The sequence below is a fragment of the Limanda limanda genome, chromosome 7 (assembly GCF_963576545.1).
Source record: "Limanda limanda chromosome 7, fLimLim1.1, whole genome shotgun sequence".
Taxonomy (NCBI): domain Eukaryota; kingdom Metazoa; phylum Chordata; class Actinopteri; order Pleuronectiformes; family Pleuronectidae; genus Limanda; species Limanda limanda.
In genome coordinates, this window is record NC_083642.1 from 5,112,949 (window position 1) to 5,132,603 (window position 19,655).

The window sequence follows — 19,655 nt, forward strand, 5'->3', positions numbered from 1 at the left end:
GCCGGGGCGTCTGAGGAAATGCAACCTGGAGTCTTTAAAACCAAAGCCAGGCCAACAAGGAAAATAATCTCTGGTTCAAGTGGCTCGAAAAATCCAGAAATGTTTGGATTCTTTGCTTCAATGTAGCAAAAGTGACGTGTTTTAAAACGGCTGAAGCCTGAGGGACTCCAGGGCTGAAAGAATTCATTGGTTTTCATTCATTCAGCAGCAAGAATTTGCTCGGCTTTTGTGTCACAGCTACACACACACACACACACACACACTAACACACACACACACACACACACTCCCCTCCCCTGCTTTCCCTCTCTCTCTCTCTCTCTCTCTCTCCCTTCTCTGCTGGAATGGGTATTGTGTTCATGATCGATGTGTCCCATCCAGTGACGTGGTCGCCTGGCTAATTCTCATTAAAAATGGATAAGGTGTAGTGGAGCCGCCTGAGTGTGGGTTTGTGTGTATGTGTGTTGGTTCGTGTGTGTGTGTGTGTGTGTGTGTGTGTGTGTGTGTGTGTGTGTGTGTGTGTACACATACATGTTTGAAATGAGGTGTAGGTGGCAGGAAGTCCCAGAGGTGCCAGCTGTTTACCGTGCGCGGCTGAAGGTTGGAGGGAGCCGTGGTGATTGTGCTGGTGGATGTGGGGGTGTTCCTGAGGTCAGAGCCAGGCCTGTTGCCTTGGCAACAACTTGCAAAATAGCTTCCTCTGCATTACTGGTGACGGTGGGATTTTTCTCTTTCTGTTGCTTCCTCTCGCTCTCGCCCAGCGTGGTGTTGGCACATCTGGCGCCGCGGAGAGACCAGGTCTCATCAGAACTCGAAGCAATGGGCCGTTTCCACTCTGCTTCTTCTTCCCTCATCCCCCTTTTTTTTCAGTTTTTGTCTTCTCCTTCTCCTCCTGCTCTTCCCCTGTGCCCCCATCCGTCACGAGAAGCAGCGATCAGGGCAGCGGGGCAGAGGAGCTGAAATGGAGCCACCATTTATTCTCAGCCGCGGAGAGACAGGAGCAGATGAAAGTCCTGCTGCTCGCTAATGTACATACACATTGTCGGTCTCTCTCCCGGGCGCCCGAGCCTAATGCCTCCGTCCTGTGTGTGGTGCTCCTCTGCTCTCAGGATGAAAATGAAAAGTGAGGAGCAGACACTGTCTTCACAGGTGGCCAGAAACAACAGTGGAAAACGTGTGCAAAGGGAATTTTATATTGCTGCCCCTTTCTTTATCTTTAAATTGATTGATCTTTCGTTATCGTCAGACACTGAAATGAGTCTTGCAGCACAGCAGCAGCCCCACATGCAACATTAAATCCAACAATTATAACAATGAAAATGAAGGATCAAAATTCTCGACAGTTAACAGTCCCTTAACACACTTTGGATCTGGGATCAAGTGATGTATTTAGTTTGAGCATCGACTGGTTCACAGAAGAGTGTTTCAGTCTCACCTTATAAATCGTAGAAACCTGTAACTATTCATTTAAAACTTTTCAAAAGAGTTTTAAGTCAGAGACGATGTTACTGGCCGACCGCAAAATGTTTTTGTGGTCGGCTGAGTCATGGAAAGTGGAAGGAAGGAAGTAACACCTCGATGATGCAATGCCTCCAGCTCCAGCGCTCTGCTTTTTATTTTTCTCAGAACACGACTTACAACAAAAACAGTCTCAATCCAATTATTATAAAAGTTACACCGAGGGAATTCTAATGACGGTGGATTGAATTCAAAAAGACTTGTAATTATGATTGGTGACAAAAGGATGCTCTTATGGCTGCTCTTTCATTTCTTGATTTAGATTGATAAGTGTATTTGTATTGTTGCCTTAATGTATTGTCCTAATATCACTCGTGCTCAAATCCCTGGAGCCGGGTGTCAGTTACCGACACGGCACCGCTGCATTAGTGAAAGCTTGGCGGCCACAAAGGGAGCCGGAGCCCATTCAGGACGAGCCTTTGAAAGAGAGGAAGCTGTTGTTTTAACCCTCGAGTGAGAGAGTCGCTCGCCCAGGTCGCCGCAGCGTGCGACTTCACAGCCGCCTCTCTGCTTGAATAACCCCCTGCTAGGGTCATCTCAAGCTGGAATTCTATTAGCATTCGTTTACCCGGGAGCGGCTCCTCTCGCTGACACGGCTCGGCCTGGCTCGGGTCGGCCTGGCTCGGGTCGGCCTGGCTCGGGTCAGTCTGGCTCGGCTCGGTCTGGCTCGGGTCGGCCTGGCTCGGGTCGGTCTGGCTCGGGTCGGCCTGGCTCGGGTCGGTCTGGCTCGGGTCGGTCTGGTTCGGGTCGGTCTGGCTCGGGTCGGTCTGGCTCGGGTCGGTCTGGCTCGGATCGGTCTGGCTCGGTCTGGCTCGGGTCGGCCTGGCTCGGATCGGCCTGGCTCGGGTCGGCCTGGCTCGGGTCGGCCTGGCTCGGGTCGGCCTGGCTCGGGTCGGCCTGGCTCGGGTCGGCCTGGCTCGGGTCGGTCTGGCTTGGGTCGGCCTGGCTCGGCTCGGCCTGGCTCGGCTCGGTCTGGCTCGGGTCGGCCTGGCTCGGGTCGGCCTGGCTCGGCTCGGTCTGGCTCGGCTCGGCCTGGCTCGGGTCGGCCTGGCTCGGATCGGCCTGGCTCGGGTCGGCCTGGCTCAGGTCGGCCTGGCTCGGGTCGGTCTGGCTCGGTTCGGCCTGGCTCGGCTCGGCCTGGCTCGGCTCGGCCTGGCTCGGCTCGGTCTGGCTCGGCTCGGCCTGGCTCGGGTCGGCTCCGGGTGTGAAGGGAGTCGAGTCGGAGGAGGAGCAGGGAAAGTTGGAGGCAACGCCGGATCACATGTGGCGCTTCTTTGTCTTCATTGAAAACACAGGAACTGCAATCTGCACATCCGTTACGGTGCTGTGCATACTGCATACACCCACACACACACACACACACACACACACACACACACACACACACACACACACACACACACACACACACACACACACACACACACACACACACACACACACATATGCACACAGTGGGAGAAGGGGCTTGGTTGTGCAGCCCTGCTGTGTTGAGTGACTGTAGCGTGTGCTGGGCAACAGCTGCTGTGATCCCCCCCCCCTCAGATCCCCCCCCCCCTCAAGACCCTCCCTTGTCCCATCCTCATCTCCACTACTGGGCCGAGTTGGTCTGAGCATCAATACAATCGCACAAACAAACACACAAACACAAACACACAAACACACTTTCTCTCTCATTCTGCGCTAGTTCCATCCTCCTCTGGTTTTTAGTTTTTCCTGTTTCTACCTCACTCTTCTTCTCCTTCCGTCTCACCCCTCTCACCCTTTGTCTGTGTTGTCAGCTGACAGCAGCCCTGTGTCTGTCTGTCCATAAGGGACAACCAGTGCCCCCCCACCTCACTTTCCCCCTGCTGACAGCTGTCTCCACACTGTAACCCTTTCACCGAGCCGGGCCTCTGTGAAAGTGATCCTATAAAGTTTCACCAGCCTCACACATGTTTCTGGAAGGATCTGAAGGATCCGAAGGCTTTCTGGGGGTTAGGAGGGATTCAGAGACTTCTGGATGCGTGTACACTCACAGGCAGGAGTTGCCGTCTCGCCCCTGGTGGGCCTGTTTGTCATCGGCTGCGGCTTCTGCTGCTGATGTGACCCCCAGTCTGCAGCTCATTACAGCGTGCCACCTGTTTGTCCCGGAGCTGGAGGCGAGAGACCCACACACACAAATGGAGTTTGTTGAGGTGACAGCGGGGGTTAATCCAGCAGGAGAGTCCGTGGAGGAGCTGCCACACAGAGCAGCGACTAGCAACGTCCAGCCGTGTGTCAATGGCTCTCTTTGTCCCGCGGGCCCGTCTCTGTGCTGCCTCGGGGTTTGGAACCCGGGAGACAGGTGGACGGTTATTGGAGGAGCGGAGAGAAAACAAAGGAACATATATATGTATCTCTATACAGCTCCACTCTGGGTGTATTACAAGAAGGAGAGCTTGCGTAGGTTGAAAGTAGCCTAAAATGCAGTGGTTCTTAACCTGGGTTCGATCGAACCCCAGGGGTTCGGTGAGTCACTCTCAGGGGTTCGGTGAGTCACTCTCAGGGGTTCGGCTGGGGTCAAGACACACACAGTATAGCCCGGTTCACACTAATAATGTCGTTTCTTCTCCGTGTTAGATTACAAATATTTAGTTGCTTAGTAAAAATGTGTTACACAAAATAAATTCAGCCCACTTGTATAATTCTAGACTAGACGTCCGCTTGGCCATCATTGGCTGCAGCTAATCACGCCACATTATTTTAATCTTTCAATCCCTTCATACTTACTATGACGAGCAAAAAAAGAAAGTGGTTGGACGAATACGTACAATAAGGATTCACGTGTGTAGAGGAACGTGATGGGAGTAGGCGTCTTCAATGCATGATTTGCAATGCCAAGTTGACAATTTTATAAAACATTGTATCTTTGCAATCTTTGCGAGCAATCTTTTTCGAGGATGGTAGACATGAAAATTAAGAAAAGGAACAGACTTTATTGCGAAAATGATATGAGAGTGGCACATGCCAAGGTGAAGCCGCGCATTTCTGAACTTGTATCTGAAAGGCAACAGCAAGTCACATTGATTTGAAGTAAATATTCATTGAGTTATGCTTTTGTGTGAAATTCATGTTTTGTTGGTTTTGTTCTTTGAACACAGGGATTTTGTGTGCAACTGATGCATCGTTCATTTTGTGCACTAATAAAATATATACCTATGTTTTGAAGAAATCATATTTTATTTTTCCAATTACGAAGGGTTCGGTGAATGCACTGATGAAGCTTGCAGGGTTCAGTACCTCCAATAAGGTTAAGAACCACTGCTATAATGACTGTCTTAGGATACTCCTGAAGAAACCCAGGAGGACTAGAGCCAGTGAATTGTTTTGTAAAATGGGTCTAACCACCGTCATGGCCTTGCTGAGGAACCTAACTTTTAAGTTTACGAGTCGGCTGGACCGCTTGACAAATTGAATAATTGATCTTATGACAGACCCTGGCCACAGCTCTGTCAATTACACATCCAAGATCTGGGAACACTGGCATGAGTGCCTTGTTTAGCCCTTCTTTCCCTGTATATATTTATGTAATGTATTGATTGTATGTATTGTTGTTGTTTTTCTCTGTGGGCCCTGAGCCTGTTTTAAAGTTTATATAAAGTTTAAATATCGCTCTCTCTCTGCTGGAGCACACATCTCTCACAGTGTTGCAGCAGATGACAGGTTTGCAGACCTCATCTTTTTCACGATCCGTGCAATATCAGGAGAACGTTACGAGTTTTGACGTCAGCAGTTTTTTTTTGTTGTTTTTTTAACAAATGTGATATGTTGTAATAAAGAACCTCTCCCCTGACGGACACCCGGCTGTTATCTCGTCCTCGCTGACAGTTCATTCCAGCTCCTGGTGCGAAACTGCAATTAGCATCAGCCAGTTGTGGGTGATTTGCACAGGGTTTTTGAAAAAGAATGTAAAAGGTGTTATTTGCACCCTTCATTCACTCCCCCTCATTTCTGCAAAGGAGCCACTTATTAGGCATTGATCTGAGCCGGAGGTTTGGAGCTGAGCAGCACAACACACACACACACTGTCAGACGCCGCTGTCATTACCCAACCAGGCAATCGCCAGGAAATTGAAAGAGGGACAGAGAGTGAAAATGAATCCACGTCGGGGTGAAATTCATGTTTTCAAGCTTTTTTTCTTGGGCCTGTGTTCGTCTGCTGTGTGGTGATTGTGTTGTGCTTTACGTCAGTGTGTGTGTGTGTGTGTGTTTCCCCCCAGCGACCCAGTGAGATGCAGGTGGGATTGAGGTGGGCCCCATGGGACACTTAAATAGAAAAGAAACCCACAGACACACACACACGCTGACCTCTGGATCGTACTGCAGACCGCTGTGCTGCACAAACAGACTGAGAGGCCATGTGTCTGAGCAGAACCTCGCCTGGCAGACACACTTAGCCACAGCAAGACTCACACAAACACACACACAGACACACACACACACACACACACACTCCTATCCCCATCAAAACTAACAGAAGGATGAGTGCTTGTATCTATCCGCTGAACACACAACCAGCCTGTGCATCACACAGTTCCGCTGACTCACACACTTGGTCGGCGCCCAGGAGGAGATGTTTGTTTGATTCTTGTTCACAAATGTAAATTCTCAATCCCGTGTTTGTTCAGGTTTAACGTCAACTGAAAAACTGACTAGGATGTGCTTCCTTATTCCAAAAGATCACAGCCTCACCGTTTAGATTAGTGATGCATGGGTGTGGACGTGTGTGTGTGTTTGCTTTGCGCTGGAAGTGCTTATTGAAATTCTCTGCTGTTGACATTTCAAACATGTTTTTTTCTTTGACGTACCAATTTCCATTTGTTCATATTTCTTAAAAAAAACTCTTACAAGCACAGCAATAATGACAACTTTTAAAAGGTTACTGTTTCTACTCCTGATCTTATCATAGCTTCATAAAAACGTAATTTTATTAAACTTGACATGTGCACATAAATATATATATTAACAATATGTTTATTAGTTTTTTTCAGGTAATTAAGTACAAACAGACAAGTACAAGGAGTAAGTAAGAAATGATGCCAAAATGAGGCATAAAAACAGAACAAAAAAACAAACAAACAAAACTAATAAACAGGGCGTACAACTCAAGACAATGAAATGTATTGATGCATCACTAGTATACAAAATACATCATAAGGCACATATATTTTTGAACATAAAGGCCGGTGCTCCACATGTCTGTCACTGCTGCTGCAGGTGTGTTGTGACAGCTCTCCCTAGATGGACAGATGCCCCGGTGCAGACAAAAGCCCTTTGACGGCAGCGCAGCAGCTTTCTGTGGCCAACTGATCCCAGCTGCTCACCGCTGTTTCCCTGGCTTAAGATAAAGGCAACAGTTGCCTGTGCAGTTGTCATCGCACACGTGGACATACAGCAGCATTGTGCAGCCGCTCACACCATCCCTGCAAACGTAGAACAGTGGAAATGTATCAGTAAATACAAATTAAGATATGATTAAGATACATGTATTTGTCCCAAACACATGCACAAGCAAGGAGGGAAATTTAACCTCTGCTTTTAACCCATCTGGTGCAGGACACACAGAGCAGTGGGCAGCTATGTACGTTGCCGGGGAGCAGATGTTAGGGGAGTAAGGTGCCTTGCTCAGTGGCACTAGACAGGGTAGGGAGAATCCTCTTGGATTTTTGGACAGATCAATCCAGGTTCGTCTTTTTGTTGTTTCTCTGTGGAGTCGAACCAGAGACAAACCAGAGACCTTTTCTGCCCATAGTCCAAGTTTCTGCCACTAGTCCACCGCCTCTCCCAAATGGAGCAATGATGGTAGATGTCATTGAATATGCACACACACACACACACCCAGAGGCTTCTCCTGTGATGTTTGTAAAGGCTCCACCTTGACCTTGACCTTTTCTCCTGTGTGTTTTCTAGGTGACCCAAGTTCCCATCGAGTCGTGTGAGCAGTACGGGACCTGTGGAGAGTGTCTGAGCTCCGGGGACCCACACTGCGGCTGGTGTGTCCTGCACAACATGTGAGTAACCACCTCCGTCATCATCAGGGTGTTGGAGACGTCGCCCCAAAACGACCCTCCGGCTTTTATTTCTGTTGATGTTTGTCTGGAGCATCAAATACGAGTTTGAGGAGAGGAGACAGTTTCTGGAAGTGGAGAGCTGAGCCTCAGAGCCGGTTCAAAGCTGCTTCATGTCGACTGCTGCTCTGTTCTGACACGAGTTGATCTTAACAGGAAATGAGAGCATTCAGTGTGTGTGTGTGTGTGTGACTAAGTTGAACGTGAAAAGACAGACAAGAGCAGAACCAATGACGAAACCATAACCGAGGCAGGGGGACGGAGCATAGAGGCCATGAGTGACACCTGCTGGAGCTGAGTAGTTACTGCAGCACAACTGTCTTCAAGAGCAGGCCCGACGGGATTTCAGAAAAAATATGAAACTGCCTGAAAAAGCTTGTGTACTTGTGATATTCTCAGTATGAGTCATTCCGTACAGTGCTCATCTAAGTGCAGGTAGCTCCATGATATGAGGATGAGGGTATTCTGAGGACACGGGATGAAGGGGACACGATACTAAAAAAGCGAAGGAGGCATTCTGCTCCGTCTCCACCTCTTTGTTTCCTGAGCAAACACATTCCCTCATCGCTCACAGCTTTCTCTTTCTTGGCTGCTGCGTCTTGTATTCCCCACTTATGGCCCCCCCTCCTGAATGCAGAGACCCTCTATTTAAAGGTATAGTTGAATATTTATGTGTATCACAGCCGCGCCACAATCATCATTATGGTGACGGCGGCCCCGGCAAAGTGCACTTAAAGTAATTTACATCACTCCAAAGCTGGGACAGGACAAATAATTGCCTAGCGACAAGGTAATTCAGCATTCGGCTGCGGGAGGTGCAGGGCGGGGGGGGAGGTGGGGGGGGCGGATGAAGCCCTGTGCTGGTTACAGTCTGCGTGCCGTCACACTGAGATCGTTTACCACAACATTAGCCTCCGTGCTGGACTCTTAATCACGTGTGTTTGTGCAGGTGTTGGTCGGGAATGGAATAATTCAGGTTGACAGTGAAGTGTATTCTGGGTAGCCGAGAGGTCGCTGTGTTGTTGTAGAAGTTGATGATGAAGGAAAGGAACGTCCCAGTGCTTACAAGAATAATAATGTTTATGACACAGAAGTTTCACAGGTCAGGACGAGCTCTAGAACTCAGAGAAATCACCCGAGCCAAGTAGTGAGATCTGACCAGTTGGGTCTCACACACATTATATACAGAGGTTGGTTCCGCCCCTGACTTCGGGTAACATGTCATCCCACCTGGGGCCTTCGAAGGACGTGTTTTGTGTCCGAACATGAAGACACATTGGTCAAGGACATTCCTTCTACAGCCATCCATTAGCTGGTCAGAGGTTATTCCCAAAGTCAAAGGTCCTTCCAAAGAGGGACAGACCTACTACTAGGGAATGTCTGAGAGTCACGAAAATAAGCATCATAAATATAAACCTGTCATTATATTTAAAACACATGCTAAAATCATTAACTCTAGTGAATACACGACAACAGCGATTCGATTACGTAGCCTGTGAGAGGAGCTGATGCTGGAAGGTGGAGTTTGGTCCTGAAGCAGCTGGAGGAGGAAGCAGTGCACGTGGCTGTGATTCTTTTGCGTAGATGCGTGAACACGTGTGTGGACAGTCGTACTGTACCGTGAGGAGAGAAGGTCACAACCCTGATTCATGTCAGATCAGCCATCTGTTCTCCCAGCACCACGGACCACCGCGGACCCTCGTGCCACCTGGGCCTCGGCCTAATCGCCCCTTCGCTGTCGTGACCCTGCAGTGAGTGTGGCGAGAACCTTGTGGACCTTGTAGAGGAGAAGACGTTACTGGACGGATCCTGAGTTCTTCTTGCTGGGACTCATTCAGACTTCTTTGTGTTATTTTGGGTGAAATGCTAAAATATCAGAAACGTTGCAAGAGAAAATGTTTTTGCATTTGGCTGAGATGGAACAGTTGGAATATAGAAAACAAAAGATGCATTAAAGGCACAATCACATAATAGTGTGAAGCTTCTTCTTCTGCCAATGACATGACTCTCCTCTAACTAGGGTTGCAAAATTCGGGGAATATTCAAAGTTGGAAACCTTCCATGGGAATTAACAGGAATTAACGGGAATATACAGTAATATACGAGAATTAACAGGAATTAACAGGAATAAACTGGTAATGTTGTGGGTAATTTATACTAACTGTATTTACCTTGTCATATACAGACATAAATATAAACATTTTGTTTTGTCATAGGCTGATTTGAGCCCTGAGGAAACTTTGGGCACTTGACTATACGCTTCTGCATCGTTGTGTCATTCCTAACATAGGTCTTTGCACAGTATTTGCAAATGTACACAACCTTTCCTTCTACATTGGATGGGGTGAAATGTCTCCAAACATGAGATAGTGCACGTGGCATTGTTCTGTAGAATAAGATGAGAAAAAAGTTTGTAAAAAAACACTAATGCAATGCTAGAGATATAAATAGTTAGCCAAACAATTGGAATCGTCTGTAAAAATATTTGACAATTGATGGATAAATGAATGGAAATAGACTAGATGAACAGATGAACAATTCCCCAAATTCCCGAGCTTAACTTCCCATGGAAACTTTCCGGAAACTTTCTGGAAATTTACCGGAAACTGTCCGCCCCTTTGCAACCCTATAGATAACTGTAACACCCCTGGTTCAAGCTTGTCTATTTTGCATGTGGCTGATATAAAAACACCATAAACCACAAACTCATTCTTAAACAACAACACAAATGCCATCTCATGTGAGCAGCAGTGATGAAATCTGACGCTGTATCAAGAGGTGCTGGGAGAACGATGTGATCTTATCAAGTTTTTCTCAATCTGCTCACAAGATGGATGATTTATTTACTTAGTGTAATTGCCTCAGGATTTTTGGAGACTGTGGATCTGGATGAGTTCGGGTTTAGTCACGACTGCTGCACAATTATAGCCAAGAGGAGGGAAAAAAAGAAAAGCAGCTGCACTCTTCTGGTGAAGAGCTCGGCTCGTCCCACACACCCGAAATGAAATGTCTTGCCAGCCCTGGTGCCATCCACATGCAGCTGTGATCACTCTTCCTTCTCCTCTCCAGTTCTCCAATTCTCTCCATCATCCATCCCTAAGCCATTGTTGATTTTGTGAAATTATCTTTTTCCCCCCTCTCCCGTGTTTGTGTGTACCTCCCTCCCTCTCTCCTCCTCCCAGCCAAGCTAGCGTCTAAGCTTTGCCACTCATCTCCTCTCAGCTCATCGCGGCTCACTACCGAGACACCCCCCCCCCCCTCTGGAATCAGCTCCTCCACACTCCAGAGATGCTCGGCTTGCCACACATAAACAGCCCTCACTTTGATCAGCCTCCCTCCCTTCTTATACAGCTGCCATCGACAATATCCATCCTCTTTTCTTATCCTTCAAACATTGTGTCCCTTCTTTTCCCTGTTTCTCTACGTTTCTGTGTGGATGCTCGTTGGAGAGCGGCTTTCTGAGGCGGCTAATTAGCAACACGGAGGAGCATTAGCGTGGTTGTGGCGATGATGAGGGGAAGAAGGAGGGAACGTGAGACAGGGAGAGAGGAGGAGGTGAGCTGGTCAGGAGTGGCATCTCTCTCCCCCTCTTTCTGCTCTCTTTCTTCCTCCTCTTATTCAGCGTGTTGTGAGACACTAAAGTCCTTTAATTACCAGCAGCTGCTAGGCATCCTCTGAATGCATGAGGAATGAGAGGCTGGCTGGTGGGGGGGGAAAGAGAGGGAGAGAGTGTTTGATGCTGCTCAAAACCAAGCAGCGTTTTGATTGCGGCTCAAAGGGAGCTCATCGTCTCGAGCGCTCTTCAGTCACAGGCGTGTGAACGGGCGGTTCAGCCTCCGTCTGACCACGATCCAGAAACATGGAGCTCTCCTGAAGCTTTCCCTCTCTTCTCCGTCTCTCTCTCTCTCTCCCTCTCTCTCTCTCTCCTTGTCGTTGTTAGATTAGCTCTCCAATCATGCCCAAAAGAGGCTTTCCCATCTCAACCCGTCTCACATCACTCTGTTCTCCCTCCAGCCTCTCGGCTCGCTCCCACATTCCAGGAGAGGACGAGCGAGATGGGACAGGATGAGTCACCAGTCGGACTTTGGTCCATGAGTTGAGTTTGGACAAAGCAGTTGACCGGTGTTGCGACTTTCTCCTGGCAGCACAACCTGGTTTATTACAAGCTGGTGATAAGTGTTAGTTATGCAACGTGTGCAAAGAGATTCAGCCCCAGTTTGTTGTGTGGACGACAGGTTTGGGCGGTTGGTGTAGTCGGACCCAGCAGAGAGTGAATCAGCAGTTCAGCGCAGCTCTGAGCAGAATAACACATCACAACTACACTTGTATTGTTCCTTGTTGTGTTGTTCTGTCAGTCTCCATGTGGCTGGACCCACACGGCTCCACGGTCCACTCCTTACAAACTGGCCTCATAAGTTTAAATCCTGTCTCCCAGTTGGAGCTTGGATTTTAGACACACTCAGGTTTTGAAACAAAGAAAGATGGGAAATGATAATTTGATGTTGTTTTGTTAAATTCAACTCATGCTCCTCCTGCCTGTCTCCGAAAAGTCAAACCAGACACTTTCTCATTTTCATGACCTCAACTTGTGTATTTAGCCTGTTTGTTCAGATCGGCACATTCATCACTGCCGCCCATAAAACCTCCTCTAATGTACCAGTGGCAACAACAATTAGCCAAGCAATGAAAATGGCTGCTTCAGCCCATTGCGGGTGTCAGCCTGTGTGTCTAATGGCCGACTCATCAGCCCCGGCCACAGTTAGCAGTCGGAGGGACGCTACATCCATCTTCCCAATTGTGCCCTAATGAGATATCGATCAGGAACATGCAGGTCTATCAATATTTCCATAGATTCCTTGCACATGGGGCTGGTACAGGTTGGTAACATGACGGATGAAATACTGCACCAGCGTGTACAGAGTGAGGCGGCTACACATAATGGAGTTAATGATGCATTTGCTTTTTGAAACTCTTCCGTCCTTGGACTTGTTTTGCTTTTTCTCTCTCTGCTCAGCCCACACACGTAGAGCCACAGATAGAACTGAGCAATCGTCTCTGTGCAAATCTTGCTTTGCTCACTTTAGTTCCCATCACGTTCCCTTACACTAACTTTACACAGACACAGACACACTAGGTTTGTGTGAAACTGCCCATGCACGTGTTGTACTGTTCCGTTTGCGACATTATCAGTTGCCCCGGGTGACAGACTGAGATTTGCAGAAGTGGATTTGACCCCCTGCATGAACTGTGGGTTTCAAACTGCAAAGCAAGTCGGCCTGTTGAAGTTTACCATCTCTGTTTGTCTCTTTCTTTTTTTTATTCCTCCTTCACTTTCCTCTGCATCTCCTGTGGACTGCATATTCTCTCTTTTAAGTGATGCAGCAGCCAGAAACAAATGCCCTGAATCACTCAGCGTGTGTGTGTGTGTGTGTGTGTGTGTGTGTGTGTGTGTGTGTGTGTGTGTGTGTGTGTGTGTGTGTGTGTGTGTGTGTGTGTGTGTGTGGGCAGCCCAGCGTTGTATAGCCCTGCACATCCCTGCTCACCGAATCATTCCTCTTCTCATGCTGGGGAAGCAAACTCCCAGTGCAGTCGGTCTTCATCCATGTTTGCATTAACATGTGTTTCTGTAGGAAGTCCCTCGACAAGGTTCCATTCAACCAAATCAAATCCTGCCAGTGATTCTCTAACATTAATGGTTACCACATACAACGAGTAAAGCTTTGTTATGCGCCATCAAATATTCAGTTTACATGGAGTTCATCCTCCATCAACCTACATCTTTCCTCTTCACTTCTTTTCTCAACTCTCCCACCGTTCCACCGGAGCATCGCTGCTCTGATGACGCTCCGTGGTCCCGGCTCCAGTGATTTTAAGATGTCTTCCCTTCTGTTTTTAAACACTGCACCCTGAGCTGCAATCACACATGCTATCACACGTTCAATGAAGTCCTAAGATGTGATAAGGGAACCGGAGGAGGGAGAGAAGAGCCGAAACCTTTTCCCTGTCGCCTGCTCTGCTGTCAGGGCCGGGATGTGTAAATGTGCGAAGGATGAGGTGTAAAGGATTGTGTGTTTCTGCGAGTCTATGTGTCACAGTGAGTGCACATATTTTTCGTCTGTGGCTAAGGTCCATGTCCACGGGGGAGCATGTGTGTCTCAGTGTGCATGTGTGAATGAATGTGTGTATTCATATGTCTGGGTGTCTGTCAAAGCTTGGCACAGCAGAGACAACAGTGTAATTGCCTGTCTGGGGCAACAGCACGAGGAGCAGGCCTTGGCGGAGCAGACCCACAGGTCTGGCCTCGGCTCACTTCATCCCCCGCTCCGTACAAAGTGTGTCTCCTGCTGCAAATTACCCTGCACACGATATGTAGGATACTGTATGAGATTACATCCACGGTGGGTGTTCGGTTCAACCTCAGAGCTCCGGCTCCGACTCCCGTAGCCCACGCAGGCTTCCCCAGGAGGAAACACCGTCCTCTCCTTTAGCTTCTCCGTACGTTTGTTTACTCGCTTTCACCTTTTTATGACGGTGTGAAATGTGACTGCCACTTACAACCGCCTAGTGGAGTCGCACACACGACAGGGAGGAGTAATGATGGAAGTGCACGCAGCTCTTTCAGCACCATGGACAGGGCTCAGAGAGCAGAACACCCCCGAGCGCCTGCAGCAGCCGCTGGAGGGAGAAGAGCCGAGAGCTGCTTATTACAGCAAAGAGCTCAATGCATTTGTACTGTCAATCTGTGCACGGGCATGTACGTGTGTGTGTGTGTGTGTGTGTGTGTGTGTGTGTGTGTGTGTGTGTGTGTGTGTGTGTGTGTGTGTGTGTGTGTGTGTGTTTCTTCTGTTTTTGTTGCAACAAAAAAAAAATTCAATCTGCGTATCGTTTCCTTTAACACCTCATTCCTCCGCGTGAGCCCCCTCACTCTCACATCCGAGGAATTTCAATGATGGCGTATTAAGCATGTGTAGGCGACTGAGTGACAGGCCAAGGCCAGACAGGAGGATGGGGGGGGGGAGGGAGGGGGGGTTGTACAGGGGAAGGCAGGATTCTAGTCAACACTCAGTGGCATGCACTTCAGCTAATGAGAGAGGCAAGGGGTCAGCTTCTAACTACACAGAGATAATGGCCATCTCCTGAAACCATGGCAACAGCAGCCATCCCGCACTCCTCCCACCCCCGCTGCCTCACCCCGGTGCCGTGCGTTCCTCTTTCTTTCCCCCCCCCCCCACAGAAATTAATTTTATCCCAAAAAGAAAAAGAAATCCTAGTGAGGAAAATCAATGCAGGGCTTTTTGTCAGGTAACGGCCGCCCGGGCGTCTGTACCCACACCTGAAAACACATTAATATAATTGTCTGCTGCCAAATGTGAAAGTTAAAAAAAGGAAGTGTTCAATCTGAGCTGCAGTCACACCTTGCAGATGATACCTGCACTAATTTCGACTTGAGAGAAAGGAGTGAGACAAAAGGGAGAGACGGAGGAGAAAGAGAGAGCGAGAGAGAAAGAGAATGGTGGCAAACGTGCAGAAGTGAGTGAGTCAAATGCGTAAAAAAAGAATTCACATCAGGGGGAAAAACTAATAATTTTTCATTTTAAAGTGTAGAAATACAAAGTGGTGAGTGAGGAAACAGGGAATCTGCAGTGGCCACACACACACACTACTGCACTAATTCCACACTTTCCTGCTCTCTGAAATCCCCGCGGGAGAACTGAGCATGTGTGTGTCTGTGTGTGTGTGTGTGTGTGTGTGTGTGTGTGTGTGTGTGTGTGTGTGTATGTGTGTGAACCTCAGCGTGCTTGTGCCTCCTCGTGTGAGTCTGCTGGATATGGCTTGAACTTCTGACAACATAATTACACACAGAGGCTGTGGATGAAGATGTAGCTTTGAGTCAGTGTGTGTGAGAGTATGTGGATAAGAGGCATGATATGGGCCCTAACACACTACACACACACACACACTACACACGCACACACTGTTAGCAGCCAGGAGAGAATGGACAGGGCTTGTCGTGGCACCTCGGCCTCCTGGACAGCGGCTGACCCATCACAGTCCAATTAGAGCTGCTGTGACCAGACGGCCTGTTAGCCGGGCACTTAGACTGCCGGGCTGGATGAGGACAGAGGGCCTGTGGTGCAGTGGGATGGCGGGCGCACACACTTTTAATAAGGAGGCGGCGGCTGAGCTTTAATGAGGGATGTGTGGTGGATTGTGGGGGTGTTGCGTGCCACTTGAGTCACTGTCTGACCATTAGGTTCCCCTTATGAGTGAGCAGTGTATAATTTGCACTTGTTACGTCTGCAAAGTTCCACGCTGATTGAAGGATTTAATTTGGGGTGTGTAGCGCTCAGGGCTTCATGTGGCTTCATGGTTAATGTTAACATGGAGTATTATCCACCGGGGGCTGCGGCTCCACTGCTGCTCCCACCACAGTTGTTGACTGGGGTTTACTGGGAATACAAAGCCTCCTTCAGGCCACAATCACTCCCAGCTAGGGTTGCAAAATTCGGGGAATATTCAAAGTTGGAAACTTTCCATGGGAAATAACGGGAATAAACCGGAAATGTTGTGGGTAATTTATACTAACTGTATTTACCTTGTCATATATAGACATAAATATAAATATTTTGTTTGGTCATAGGCTGATTTGAGCCCTGAGGAAACTTTGGGCACTTGACTATATGCTTCTGCATCGTTGTGTCATTCTTAACATAGGTCTTTGCACAGTATTTGCAAATGTACACAGCCTTTCCTTCTACATTGGATGGGGTGAAATGTCTCCACACATGAGATAGTGCACGTGGCGTTGTTCTGTAGAATAAGATGAGAAAAAAGTTTGTAAAAAAACACTAATGCAATGCCAGAGATATAAATAGTTAGCCAAACAATTGGAATCGTCTGTACTCATATTTTACAATTGATGGATAAATGAATGGAAATAGGCTAGATGAACAGATGAACAATACTCAATCAGCATGCTAATATATTTTCCCCAGCAATATCATGGAAACTTACCTGACTAGTCCTGCACTCTACAGCAGGCCTCAGTAGCCCTGCTGTAGAGTGAAGGATGCTGGGAATTATCTGTGCATGTGATGGAAGAATACACAGTGGAGGGTTGAGTGTGTGCTGCATTCCATACATCTTTAAAATAGAGTTTGAATGATGTTTTTATTGCTCAGCGTTTAATTTGTGTATTATTTTTTTTTTCAAAATTCCCCAAATTCCCGAGCTAAACTTCCCATGGAAAGTTTCCGGAAATTTACCGGAAACTTTCCGCCCCTTTGCAACCCTACTCCCAGCTTTATGAAACTTTTAGCGCTGCGAGTCCTACAGGAACCGACTGTTATTGATGGTGCGAGTGTCACAAAATGCAAATTTCTTACCGGCGTAAGCAGCTATTTGGTAATTGATGTTTTTAAAGCAATCCCACAGAAAAAGCAGCAAAAGCGCTTCACATTACGTGTTCAATACGCCATCTGATTCCACAAACCAGGACGTAAAACGCCCCGGTAACAACAACATAACTTCACCAAGAGTCGGCAGCGTGTCACATTTATAGCTTTGATCAACACAAAACAAATCTGCACCGTGAATACAGACGACACAGAAAGTCAAAGCAAAGCAGAGCAAAGAAGACATAGACATCTGGTGTGATTGGGACGGATGTTAGCGGCCGGTCCAGATGTGTCAAGACTAAAACTGTAGTGGTGATGGATCTTAAACGTAGTTCTTGTGTCTGTCTCGACAGAAGTGAGCTGTTAACATCACGTAAATGAGACTCAGTGTTGTTTTCTCCTCACTTCAACATTCTTTAATCTTCTATTGTTTACCATTTGTGCTTTTTGACATTTTAAATCCTCATCCTCGTTCCTTCTGTTGCTCGAAAGGTTTTTAATTTATGTCACAACACTGACAATTTGTTTTCTTCCTCTCAACTTTATTTTCCACGTAGTCTTTTCTTCACAGCACTTAGTGAAACATCGCTTTTGATTTTCTGTCACTATTGTGTAATGATTTTGAAACAAAGACCAGAGCTGTGATACGAAGGACCCACTACCACGGCTGCAGCTGCAATACAAATACAACAAAACACTTTATCAACTCACAATTACCAGAATAACACAAAGGATGTTGTATGTGTTCCTTTTTCTAAATATCACACATTGCTCATATGTGTCATGTGGATATTCTGGTCCAATCACCATCGAGTGCTCTAGATCAAGATGATAACAACCCTTTGCTTTCAGATCCTCCAAATACATTAAACTTTTGTTTAAATGAACCATTGATTTAGTGAAGTCCAACTATTGCTGTTATTGTTTGCTATTATAACTTTGGCAGCCCCTCCTGTTATTTATCCAATCAGGTAGTGACTTCCTGTTATAGCTTCGACTTCTTTATTCTCTCTCGGGGCTGTAATGGCTTTGGCGGCACTTCCTCTCGTTTCTAGTTGTGTTGCTGTTGAAAGAAACATTTGACTAACGACTCTGTGTCTGTGTCCCGCCCTCAGCTGCTCTCAGAGGAGCCGGTGCGAGCGTGCAGATGAGCCGTATCGCTTCGCCGCCGCGCTCAACCAGTGTGTGAAGGCCACGGTGTTCCCGGACAGCATCGCCGTGTCGGAACCCAGCGTACATGTAAGTTTACACACACACACACACACACACACACATACACACACACAAAATGCACATTGCTTCACACACCAAGTGCCAAACAACCTGCAGTCTCAGCACACATCACAATGAGGAATTATCTCCCATCTGCATATTCCCTTCCCACGTACAGCGGCAGAACATTTGAAATGATCTCACTTTGCAGTTTGCAGAGTCTTGATTGGGGTTGATGCATAAACATTAGATGGGAAGGTTCATCAGAACCCAGCGTGGGCGTTTCAGTGTGCATATGCTCGCTTGATACAGAGCAGTTCATGTGTGTGCCAAGACATGTTTGTGTGGGTGGGCGTGTAGGTGTTAAAGTTGCCCAAGTGCAGCTGGGTGCAGTTTCCACATAGACCGAGCCAGAACAGGCAGAACGAGCAGGAGGGAGAGAACTCGTCTGTCCGGGGTCGGTTTTCCAAAACACAATAGTTAAAATTCAGTCTTTTATGTTTTTGAAATATCAGATTTAGAAACGTCTGTTTTGAACCCAAATGCTCAGCGGCTTACGCAAGATGCATTATGGGTCAGGGAACACGCCATTACATTTTTGTGCAGGTCAGTGTGAGCACATTTTAACATTGTGAGATTTTCAAATAAAAATCCCAAGACCATCGTTTGTTTGCATCATCTCACATGTGCACTTCATATCAGTCTATTAACATATTTACATAGAACATCATTCGTATTAGGATTTATGATAAGAGATGACATGAATAGGATCATTTACTTGATTCATTGACTGCAGTCAAGATGAACTTCGATTTAAATCAAACCGGTTAAACATAAAAAGAATTAGAATAATAAAAAACGCCTGAAGCTTTTGGCAGTGACTCACATCACGATAGCTCACCCTCAACCTCGCTCCACCGTCTGTTTTCCAAACAGCCGCGTATCAGACATCATATTAGCGGTTGTGTTTGTTTCCATGTCAGCCACACCAGCAGCGGGGTCATCGCACTAAAGCATCTACAAAAAAAAACACACAAATTCACACAGTTCACAAATCCCACTGGGGCAGACGGCTATCGCCATGACAACGCAGCCTCTTCATGTGGGCAGATACAGAAACACGGAGGAGAAAAAAAAATGATCAAATTACCTTTTATTAAAACTCTGCCACCAATTAGACTGGTCAGTGCTTCCAAGCAGCAAAGCACCCATCACTGCTATTATCATCATCATCATCATCATCATAACCACCACCATCATCATCATCATCATCATCATCATCATCATCATCATCATCATCATCATCATCATCATCATCATCATCATCATCATCATCATCATCATCACCACCATCCTCATCATCACCATCATCATCATCACCATCCTCATTACCACCATCATCATCAGGGAGAACAAAAAGAGCAAAGGCTGAACACAT

General features: G+C 47.2%; 1 protein-coding gene across 1 annotated transcript in view; it reads left to right on the forward strand.

Moving 5' to 3' along the window:
* Positions 1-19,655, forward strand: part of plxna2 (plexin A2) — a 196,252-nt gene that overhangs the window by 99,830 nt on the left and 76,767 nt on the right. The window contains exons 5-6 of the mRNA XM_061074305.1: positions 7,450-7,550; positions 18,121-18,244. Coding sequence (XP_060930288.1) covers positions 7,450-7,550; positions 18,121-18,244 — 225 coding nt within the window. The remainder of the gene's footprint in view (positions 1-7,449; positions 7,551-18,120; positions 18,245-19,655) is intronic.